This window comes from Mauremys mutica, chromosome 3 (assembly GCF_020497125.1).
Source record: "Mauremys mutica isolate MM-2020 ecotype Southern chromosome 3, ASM2049712v1, whole genome shotgun sequence".
Lineage (NCBI taxonomy): Eukaryota > Metazoa > Chordata > Testudines > Geoemydidae > Mauremys > Mauremys mutica.
In genome coordinates, this window is record NC_059074.1 from 156,345,302 (window position 1) to 156,357,485 (window position 12,184).

Below are 12,184 nucleotides of genomic sequence, written 5' to 3' on the forward strand. Positions count from 1 at the left end.
TCTTTTGGAAAAAGTCTCTGATGTTTATAAACTTGACTCTGGAAAAAATACAAAAAATATTTTATATATATATAACACTAGAATTACCTGTGTGTGAAATGTTTTGTTCAAGTTTGGTCACCAAATTAAAATAAAATATAATACAGTGAAAATATATGGCTTAGAAAAAGAATTTGGATGGAAATGGAGGTCAAAGCAAAAAACCCCAAGCAAACCTACTGAACCAAGAGTTAAAGGTTAATTTATTAACCCTTGCACATAAAGTAGTGATCTCTCAGCAAGTACGTATTGATATACCTTCATGGGACAGTGCTAGCAATCTAGCACCTTTTCATCAGCACTTTAATTTTTCTTACAGTAAAATATTGATCATTAATATTGAGCTAGTGTAGAAGTTAGCGTATTTCTGTCCAGAGTGAAGTAATAATTTTACCATAGTATACTTTCACAACCAGACATACCAGTCTATAACACTTGGACACCTACTATATTGAAAATCACTGTGTGGATTTATAAGAAATATAGAAGGATATAGGCAGCTTGATTCTTTTTGTAAAAAATATGTACTCCATAAATTTCCTTTCAGAGCAGACAGAAAGTTTGGCTTAGCTCTTGTTGGTCATTAGTTTCAGCTTTAAAGTTTGTAATATTACTTTAGGGAATAGATGTATATAAGCAAAATGTTCTGTTATTTTCAGGGCTCTTATAACTTAATATTTTATATTATTACTGTTACCTATTTTTTTAATGATTGATATTTTCCTTTGTTTCAGCCAAACCTTTTACATATAAGGTGAAACAGATGCGACTACATAAAGAAGATTTTGAAATCTTGAAGGTGATTGGTCGAGGAGCCTTTGGGGAGGTAAGGTTTTTTGGAACGTTGAATGTACTACAGAAAATCTTCTGCAGTCAGAAAGTTTATTGGTACCAAGATATTGAAATATAGGTAATCTAGAAATACTACTAAGTGAGTTGGTAGGGATGCAGGCAGGGACAAAAATTAATTGAACTTGAAGTATTTTCACAAAACATTTCAAGTTCTATAATTCCACATTTGTTAAAAAAAATTACTGATCAGCTCCACTTGTGACCTACCAAGGCAGTTCATATATTTGGGTACAGGAGGTATTAGTGCCTGCCTTCAGCAACTGTTTGCCAAAGTCCATATCTGTGAAAGCATGCACATCTATTTCAGAATGTTTGGCAAAGATGCAGGCTGATGTCCAGAAGATGACCTTAAAAATCTGTATTAAGGCCACTAATCCAAGCATTTGGTCTGGTACAGAAGATTTCAAAAACAAAATTTACAGGGTAGGGAATATTTGTCTTTTTGTACTTTTTATCTGAAGATTTGAAAGTGATTTACAAAGTTGAGTAAGTGTTACTCCCATTCTGCATATGGGAAAACTAAGCACAGAATGATTAAGTGATTTGAAAAAGTTACACAGCAAGTTATTGGTCTTCTGTCTGTCTTTAATTTACATTTCTTATTTTGATGAGCAAATGGGGATAGATGTGGATAAATCATAATTTCACTATTACTTTTTTCCCACCAAAAAGATCTCTGCCCACACTCAAATAGGCTTTCCATGGTGGATAGCTGTGGAAGCACCATGGTTTTTGTGCCTGCAGAGCCCAGTCCTTGTTCAGGAGACCAATGAGAAACTGAATATCATCTATCTGCGTAGGATTTTTTTTTTTTAAATCATAGTTTTGTCAGGAAAAAGGGTTTTCCCAATTTTCTTTTGTGCGTAGAAAACATTGACAATGATGGATGGATTCTACTGAAATTGTTATAGATTTCTTTGGTTTTCCACCCAGCCTGAGGGTCCTTTGGTCTGAAGCTGTACTGTTGAACTGGGACTGTCAAATGAGCACTTTACTAAACACTTAATCATGTTTTGTTTAGAAGGGCCCCCTCCCCCCCAAATCTTTAGTATTTAATGCTAGATAAGGTCAATCATGTTGCCCTTCAGGATGGTCTTGGAAATGTATTGTGAAAGATGGAAATATTTGTGGCTCACATTATCTCTTTTTCAGAATAGATATAATCTGTGACTTTTAATTGTTACAGTATATGTTTTAATCCAAGCATTTTAGAAACATGAACGATTCCCTTTCTATTCCTCCCAATTTGCTTCCACTTTTGAATGGTTATTTGATTATATTTGCATTATTTTTGTTCTAAAACTAAACCAGACCTTTGTCATGACTCATTTGGTAGCACGTACAGTGGAGTTGTAAAGCTTTAATTTTCTGCTCCTGCTCATTTAACAGCCTAGATCAAAGAGTTTCCCTCTTCAGTTTGAACTTGCCAGACAGGGTGACAAGTCACTGGCTTCCAAGGAACTGAACAGCCTGTGGATATAGCAGAGACTGAAGTTTGCAGGTTGAAGAAACCTTAGCTTTCAGCCCCTATTTCTTAAGATCCACTAAGTGAACATGTCTCATGATTTCCACATACCAACAAGCAGTGCACATGCAGAATGGGTAGTTTTGTGAGCAAACAGGGCCTTGACTATTTTGACATCAGCAGAAAACGTTCCTTATTGCCTTGAAAAAAAATTGTAGGCAACAGAAAGCCAATGTTTGTTTTGTTTTTTTTTGAGGCAGGGTCTGAGGAATATTCCTGTTGCCAATGGAATTTAAGGACTTTCAGAATATTATGTGACTTGGGGTCTGTATGATGGCTCCTCTGGAGGGCATATACCGTATTTGGGTGGCAGGGAAGAGGGGGCTACGAGGACATTTATTTTTTTTCATGAGTAAGAATTAGGCTGTGCTTGCTTAGAGTCATGGAAGGCTTAGCTTCTGTAGCTGCTACTAAAGGAACTGTAATTTTTACTTTAATGTAGGTCCCTGCTACTGCTACCACCACCATATATACATGTATAAAATGTGAGAACCAGGGCCGGTGTAACCACTAGACGAACTAGGTGGCCGCCTAGGGCGCCAAGATTTGGGGGTGCCAAAAAGCAGTGCCCCCCAAATTTTTTTACACTATTGCTCCCGGCAGGGGGATGAGCCGCTCGCAGGCGCGTTAGAACCTACCTCTGCAAGCATCCTCTGCAGCTGCGGGCCCCGCTGCCTCCCTCCGCCACGCCCCACATCACTGCCCACCTGCGCCCCCCATGCAAGCCCTCAGCCGCCTCCTCCCCGAGCCCCTGGGCTGCTGTATCACTCCCTAGCCTGCTCCCTCCAGCTCTGGCAGTTCCAGACCCCCTGCCGCAGCAGCGGCTGCTGCCCAAGGGCTGCCACCTGCAGACCAGAGCGGGTGACATCAGCCCCACCTGCAGCTGGCCCTATTGACAGCAATGCAGCAGCGGGAGGGGGGCAGGGTGGGGGAAAGGAAGAGGAGACCGTGGCCACTGGTCCACCTGCGGGGGTGGATCATGGCCCTGCCAGAGGATACAGGGCTAAAGAGCTGCAAAAGTGTAACCCAGAATGGGGAAGTAACTTGCCTGAAGTCATCCAGTGAGTTGGTGCCAGGGTGGAGAATAGAAGCCAGATCCTGACTCCCAGCTCTGTTCTCTGATCCCCAAAACATCCCTTTCCAGATCCATGCTGGAGGAGGGGAGAAAAGGGGGCAGGAGGGATTCTAGCCACGTGCAGGAGACCCAAGGCCGTTTATTTTCATTAAATATGTAGACTAAATAATGAAATTAATAAATTTTCAAGCCGAACATGTATTAATTCTAATAAACAATGCCACATTATACAGTATTCATTTTTGAAAGTTTATAATAAGCGATGCTCCGAGGGGAGGGGAGGTGCAAGGTGGAAGTTTCGCCTAGGGCACAAAATATCTTTGCACTGGCCCTGGTGAGAACCATCACACAGCAGATACACATTGCAATGCTACCAGGAGCAAGTACATTGCATTTATTTAAACTGTTGTTCCACTGGGATATGTTAAAGGAACTGGGATTTTTATTCTCTGCAGTCTATTCTCGGGACCATATGTATTGAATCCTAAATCATCTCCTACACGGGCTATCTTTGTGGAGATCAGGAAATTTTGCATTTGGAGTCAGAGTTCTCTCTGAGTGGGTGGTGTATTCCTCTCTACCTCCGAAGAACTGGAAGGTGTTTCAGGCCTATAAGCCCTTGCATCCAAGGAGATCTAGGGAGCTGTATTCAGTTTCTCTTTGCAGGCACCTTTCAGCTTGATGCACAGAAAGTAATTTTTCTTCTGTAAGATATTATCAAAGGGAGCCCATATTGGCAGATGCCCAACTCTACTCCCTTTTGCTCCTGCTTCAGTTGACTACGCTCTCTAGCTCATAACTAAAGCATAATTTTCCCCACCTCATCTACTGTCAGCTTTAGACACTAATATGGAGATTCTGCACATAGGGTGGCTCTAGACCAGGGGTCGGCAACCTTTGGCATGCGGCCCATCAGGGTAATTTGCTGATGGGCCGCGAGACATTTTGTTTACGTTGATCATCCGCAGGCATGGCCCCCTGCAGCTCTCAGTGGCTGCGGTTTTTCATTCCTAGCCAATGGGAGCTGCAGGAAGCAGTGGCCAGCACGGCGAACCGTGGCCACTGGGAGCTGCGGGGGGCTGTGCCTGTGGACGATCAACATAAACAAAATGTCCCGCGGCCCGCCAACAGATTACCCTGATGGGCCGCATGCTGAAGGTTGCCGACCCCTGCTCTAGACTTTCTTTAGTATTTTTTTTTTAAAAATCTTCCTTAAAGGGATACCATCAACCTATTTAGTTCCTGACACCTGTCTTCCATAAAGGACAGTAACCAGGTAACTCCATGCAATGTTCCTGGAGAGCAATGCATAAGTGTCTTTTTAAGACTCTGGAATTTATCTTTTTTTTTTTTTAACATTTTGGCTTTCAGTAAAAAGAAATGTTAACAAGCTATGCTGAAACTGGGCAACAGCTTTGTTGTTTAGGATCTTTCTTCTAACTCTCCCAGGCAGTTTGAGAGTGTAACTGACATGTTGTTTTACATCCGACTATAATCCGCTCTTAATCTATAAGAAAAAAATATTTCTGCACCATAGGGTACATTTTTAGTATGGTGCACTAAGATTCAGACACAACTCCCAGTAATATTAATGGAATGGAAGGGCTCAGTCCCCATGGTAAAATATAATCCACAGTGTAAATTTGAAATGTGGGCCGCCTCCTTCATTGCAGACTGGAATAATAAACCTAGAAACTCTGTGATGAGCCATCTCTGTAGCAATTCTAGTTGTGGAATGGCAGCAGAACAGGGCCCTAATACTGCAACCAACCTTCAGCATTCCAATTGAATCTTATCATAAATGACAGGCACTCATTTGCCTGTCTTTTGCATGAAGCAGGAAGAAATTTATGCTAAGCTTTCCTTGCACACGTCTATAGGCAGTTCCACAACTGCCTATTAACTATTATTATTTAACACTTTTACATAGCACTTTAGGCATAAATACCACATTATTTTTTCTGTAAAGACACAATCCCTGCATTGAGGAATTTGTAATCTAGGTTATTGACGTGACTTGAAGAGGAATAGGGCATCATACAAGAGGAATTCTCCATCACTTGCAGTTTAAGTCAAGATTGGGCGTCTTTCTAAAAGAGATGCTATAGCAGTGGTTCTCAGCCAGGGATCTGGGGCCCTCTAGGTGGCCTAGAGAAGGTTTCAGGGGGGCTTCCAAGCAGGGCCTGCATTAGACTCGCTGGGGCCCTGGGCAGAAAGCCGAATCCCCATCGCATATGGCTGAAGCTCAGGTCCCAGAGCCCCGCCACTCGGGGCTGAAGCTGAAGTCTGAGCAATGTAGCTTCGTGAGGTCACTGTGGCATGGAGCCCCAGGCAATTGCCCTGCTTGCTACCTGCTAACGCCAACCTTGGCTTTTATATGCAGAAAACCAGTTATTGCGGCACAGGTGGGCTATGGAGTTTTTATAGCACATTGGAGGGGCCTCAGAAAGAACAAGGTTGAGAACCTCTGTGCTATAGCACAAAAAGAGGTGATGAGTTTGATGCAGAAAACACAGGGTAAGTTTCTGTGGCCTTATGATGGGTCCTCTCCTCTCCCCCCCCCCCCCCCAGGGTGCAACCTGGAACTTGGGCAGGGGTGAGCTGGAGCCGGTTCGCACGAACCCGTTGTTAAATTTAGAAGCGGTTTTAGAACCGCTTGTTAACTAGCTTCCCTGCGAGGGAAGCTTTGATGGGCTCTGCCTGGGAAGCCTGTAATTCCTCCTCCCGGCCGCCGGGGGGCGCTGCGCTGTACTGCGAGAGCCATGTGAGCTGCCTCCTGGCCCTGTTGCTGCTCCTGCTCTTTGGACCTCTGGCCCTGGGGCTCCTGCTGCTGCCTGGTGAGTCCCCGGCTGCGTCCTGCTGCTCCCAGCCCCCCCCCCGTGTGAGTATCTGCGCCCCTCCCCCGCCTTGCCTGCCCGCAGCCACCCCCTGCCACAGCCACCCCCAGCCACCCCCTGCCCCCCGCAGCCAGCCCCTGCCCCCAGCCAGCCCCAGCCGCCCCCCTGCCCCCAGCCGCCCCCAGCCCCTGCCCACAGCCGCCCCCCTGCCCCCAGCCAGCCCCTGCCCACAGCCGCCCTCTGCCCCCAGCCACCCCCTGCCCACCCACAGCCAGCCCCTGCCCGCAGCCAGCCCCTGCCCCCAGCCACCCACAGCCACCCCCTGCCCCCAGCCAGCCCCTGCCACCCCCCTGCCCCCAGCCGCCCCCAGCCACCCCCCTGCCCCCAGCCACCCGCAGCCAGCCCCTGCCCACAGCCGCCCTCTGCCCGCAGCCAGCCCCTGCCCACCCACAGCCAGCCCCTGCCCGCAGCCACCCACAGCCACCCCCCTGCCCCCAGCCAGCCCCTGCCCACAGCCACCCGCAGCCAGCCCCTGCCCACAGCTGCCCTCTGCCCCCAGCCAGCCCCTGCCCACCCACAGCCAGCCCCTGCCCGCAGCCAGCCCCAGCCACCCCCTGCCCCCAGCCAGCCCCTGCCCACAACCAGCCCCAGCCACCCCCCTGCCCCCAGCCACCCCTCTGCCCCCAGCCACCCCCCTGCCCACAGCCGCCTCCTGCCCCACCCCTTACCCGCAGCCAGCCCCTGCCCCCAGCCGCCCTCTGCCCCCAGGCACCCCCTGCCCGCAGCCAGCCCCTGCCCTGCCCACAGCCACCCGCAGCCAGCCTCTGCCCGCAGCCAGCCTCTGCCCGCAGCCAGCCCCTGCTCCCAGCCACCCACAGCCAGCCCCTGCCCACAGCCACCCCCCTGCCTGCAGCCAGCCCCTGCCCACAGACGCCCTCTGCCTCACCCCCTGCCCACAGCCACCCGCAGCCAGCCCCTGCCCACAGCCGCCCTCTGCCCGCAGCCAGCCCTTGCCACAGCCACCCTCTGCCCGCAGCCAGCCTCTGCCTGCAGCCCCTGCCGCAGCCAGCCTCTGCCTGCAGCCCCTGCCGCAGCCAGCCTCTGCCTGCAGCCCCTGCCACAGCCACCCCCTGCCTGCAGCCAGCCTCTGCCCACAGCCGCCCGCAGCCACCCTCTGCCCACAGCCACCCGCAGCCCGCCCGTCTGCATCACCTGCCCACAGCCAGCCCGTGTCACTCCCTGCCTCCAGCTAGCCCTGCCCCACGCCCCTATCTGCAGCCAGCCCCACATCCACTGGTGCCCTGCAGTTCCCAGGGCAGTAACCCTGCACACCTGCTTTAATGAGGGGGGGGGGGCAGGGAGCAGCTGGGACCCACACATGTGCACACCCTAGAGTGACCAGACAGCAAGTGTGAAAAATCGGGACGGGGGTGAGGGATAATAGGAGCCTATATAAGAAAAAGACCCCAAAATTGAGACTGTCCCTGATCACCACCCACACATGTGAAACGGAGCTCATTTCTAGTTCAGCCCCATCTTTTTAAAAAAGAACTTTAGGTAGGGTTAAAATACATCTGTATTTTCCTGGACATGTCAGGCTTTTCGGTTCTTAGTCACCTCCTGGGAAAATATGGACATATGGTAACCCTGTTGGTACAAAAAATACATGCTGTCGCACATCCCTTAAATCAGAACTGTTTATAGGGAACCCGTTGTTAAATCAGAACTTTTTATAGGGAACCCGTTGTTAAGATTTTGGCAGCTCATCACTGAACTTGGGTACTGCTGAACCCTGTCTCACCAGCTTGGGCTCCCTCTCACACTGTGCTGCTGTGACAAGCTGCAGACCGCTCCTGGTCCTGCATTCGCACAAACCTTTACATAGGCAGGGACACACCCAGCTGCAGTTACATGACAACTTCTCCTCCTCCACCACTCATGAACTAACAATAGAGCAATTCCAGCCATCTCACCCTCCAGCTCCACAGCCTAGGACCCCAGAGCCGTAGCGTCTTGCCCTGGTCAAAAGCCTGACCAGTATATGAGTTATTACCCAGTCCGACCCTCCCTCAAAGTGGAGAGGACAATACACAAGCCTTTGATAACTGAGCTGAGATTTTTCCCCAAGCACTTCACTCAAACCACATTGTTTCTAGGTAAAATATAAGATAGATTTTAAGTGATTATAAATAATAGCAAACAGGTCAAACTAGATTATGGATTGGATTTGACTCAAGTAGTGTTTCACCCTGTTAAATAGTACAAACAGTCCACCAGACTTCCATACACAGGCAGGCTTCCGTCCTTCCTGCCTGGGACCAGCACGTCCCTCAGTTCAGTTTTTGTCCCTCATGTGTTTGCAGGTGTTCCCTTGTGTGAGGAGTGAGGCCCAGTGGTGATGTCACTTCCCCCTTTTATAGCTTCTTCCATCTTGCTGAAAAGATCTTTTGCTTTGACCTGAGTCAAACAGTTCCCATTGTGGAGTGCTATCTCTGAGAGGTTTCCATTGTTCACACTTCCTGGTGTAATCCTTGTGAGCATTTGTATTCTTCTCAGTGGGCCATTTGGCCTTTTTATTGTTGTACAGTAACTCCTCATTTAACGTTGTAGTTATGTTCTTGAAAAATGCAACTTTAAGCGAAACGATGTTAAGTGAATCCAATTTCCCCATAAGAATTAATGTCAGTGAGGTGCGGAGGTTAGGTTCCAGGGAAAACTTTTTTGCGAGACAAAAGACATTATATACAGTATGTTTTAAACAAGTTCTAATCAAAGGATTGTCTGGGAACCTGCTCATGAGCTTCCTGAGTTTCTCCTAAAGCAACCGTGTTGATATCAGGTGAGATATTTCCCAGGGAATGCCTTGCTGCTAAATGATGAACCAGCACACGGCTGAGCCCTCAAGAGTTAACACGTTGTTGTTAATGTAGCCTCACACTCTACAAGGTAGCACCGAGGGAGGCAGGAGGGAGAGGAGACAATAGACGCATGGCAGCGGCTGCAAACTTTTCCCATCAGAAACTGAACATGATGATGAACCCATACTATCCCGCTGGAGTGCACCACTTCCTCCTCCATACGGCACATGCACGGCTGCACAGGTGCCAACTTTCCAAAATGCCAGGGGGTGCTCAATCCCCGGCTCTGCCCCAGGCCCGCCCTAATTCCACTCCCTCCCCTCAAGCGTGCTGCATCCCTTGCTCCTCCCCTCCCACCCAGCCTCCTGAATGCTGCAAAACAGTTGATTGCTGCGGGCGGGAGGCGCGGGGAGGGAGGGAGAGCCTGTGCACCACATCCTCGTTCTTCCCTCCTTTCCCCCCCGCCCCCAAGCCTCCTGAATGCCACGAAACAGCTGATTGCTGTGGGCAGGAGGTACGGGAAGAGAGGGGGGAGTTGCTAATCCGCGGGGCTCACCGTTGGGTGGGAGGAGCTAGAGGGGAGCTGATGGGGCTGCCAGCCCACTGTGGTTCCAAGCCCTCACCCACTAGCAATCAGCAGCCAAACAACATTATAAGCAAATATTGCACAACTTCAAATGTGTATGTTCTCTAATAGATCAGCGACATAACAACGTTAACCAGGATAAGTGAGGAGTTACTGTACCTGAAAGGCTGATTGTTGGGTCTTCCCAACCTCAGAACATGTTTCAGTGGCACATACATAGCAAAACTTCATCATTTCATATACAATGGTAGCACATACCACTTAACAGGATATTAATGTTCAACAGATTAAGACTTTTAAAATGATACCTCACAAGGCATACTTTGTACAAAACATATAATTATATCACCAATGGTGAATATGGGATGCAGTGTGTCTTTTGGGGGCACAGAGTGTGTCAGGCCTGTGTTATGAAGCAGGTCAGTCTAGATGACCATAATGGTCCCTTCTGGCTTTAAAAGCTATGAAGTCATCTTTAAAAATGTGTTAACAGGTTGTGATCAACTCGTAGGGTTCTTAAACATAAATTGCCCTGTCTAAAATTGTTAGTTAAAACATGGATAGCTAACATGTTTTTAAAAACACAACGTATTTTTCTACTAGACATGGTCAATCCTGTACCAAGCAACCGTATAACCTTTATTTTATGTAAATCTTCTACCATGTCTCTAGATAAAACTTATTCTGTCTACATCATGTACAAAGTCATGTTTAAAACCGTGTTGGCTATGGAGAGTAACTTCCTTTGGATGTACTGTATTTTGTGTTGTCTATCAAGTTACATGGTAAGCTTTTTGGTCTAAAGAGTTTGCTTTTACTATGCATTGTGCAACATGAAACACAGTAGTGCTACTTAAATAGTAATCAACAAGGCTGCTATTGTTTCTAATCAAAATTAAAATAAAATTCTGAAACATTATATAGACACTAGTGTGTGTGTGTGTGTGTCGATAGTGTATGTAATACATATATTCACACAAACACATACACAATGGGCCTTTTTGGTGCTCTGCTATCCTCAAAAAATGTTTTTAACTGTCAAAGAAAGAGAGAACTCCCCTCTTTTCATCATAAAATGTCTGGTTCCTGGAACTTATTAAAACTGGACATTTAAACTTTTTTTAAATTTATTTTTTTCCTGTGAGCAGGCCACTGAAAAATGTTTGGTATGTGCTGATGTAAACATTTTGGTTTTAGTTGGATTTTATTTTCTCTTTCATTCTTCCAACAGTTTTACATATTTCCCACAAACAGCAGTGCTCCCTGGCATGCTGTCAAACTGCTTCTGCCCCCCATTAGCTATGCTTCTCATCTCTACACTGTATGTAGGCATGTTTCTTTTTGCTTCTTCAAGTATTTTTCTAACAAGCTACCAAAAAACCAAAACTGACAATAAATGCCCGCTTGTTTCCCAGGTTAGCTGGGGTAGGGGTCACTCTACATGCAATGGTTGGGAGTTTCAAAGGGAGTTAGGGGCCTAAGTTCCATTGAAAGTCAATGGGACTTGGAGATCTAACTCCTTTAGCCCTCCTTGAAAATTGTAGCAGACCTGCTTAGGCCTTGGATCATTAACAGCCACCATTATGGGCCAATTTGGAAGCACCTAACTCCTTGACAGAGTTTTAAAAGTCCACTTACTTTTTTACTAGTGCCAAGCAGAAGGGTTCCCTGGTAAATGAAGGGGTTTAACTCATTAATTTCTGCAAAATTTAACCTCTTCTTAAAACAAAAGAGAAACTTCCTAGCCATTATGGTTGTAAAGGTCACCTTCCAAATATGAAAAAAATATAAACTGATGCAGTGTTGTCTTCTTGAGTGAGACATCCAGCTCCACTGCCTTTTGTACTGCTCATAGATTTCTCAAGAAGCAAAGAGTGAAACTGAAACTAGTAAGTTTCAATACTGCTATTTAGAACCCTGGTACAGTTATGAAACTGACAAGGAATCTAAATTTTTTTCAGTACCAAATTTGAGCAAGTCTTGCGAAACCCTACGTCTGAACCTGAAAGTCTTTTATGAATATGCATCTAAACTGAAGGCTGTGGTGGATTTTCAATCATTGGCCATTTTTAACTCAAGACTGGAAGTTTTTCTAAAAAGAACTGCTGTGGTTCAAACAGGAATTATTTTGGGGGAAGTTCTATGCCTGGTTTTGCAGTGTGTCAGAGAAGGTGTTCACAATGGTACTTTCTAGCCTTGGAATCAATATTTTTGGAATGAATCTTTGTATAGGAAACTAGGTTCATATGCCTGACCTTTATTGGGGGTAGCCTTTAAAAAATGTAGTTTGGAAACTAGTTTTAATAGCGGGGTCTGAGATCTTTGTATTTTCTCCTCTTTTCATTTCTTCTTGAATTGCATTTTATTTTCACAAGGGAGTGGGATGTGATGGAGGGCAAGACTGATTAATGT

The 12,184-nt window shown here is 46.6% G+C and overlaps 1 protein-coding gene across 3 annotated transcripts in view; it reads left to right on the plus strand.

The window, feature by feature from the left end:
* Positions 1–12,184, plus strand: part of CDC42BPA (CDC42 binding protein kinase alpha) — a 352,910-nt gene that overhangs the window by 100,722 nt on the left and 240,004 nt on the right. For all 3 annotated transcript variants that reach the window (XM_045009047.1, XM_045009045.1, XM_045009046.1), the window contains exon 2: positions 774–865. In XM_045009047.1, the coding sequence (XP_044864982.1) occupies positions 774–865 (92 nt within the window). The remainder of the gene's footprint in view (positions 1–773; positions 866–12,184) is intronic.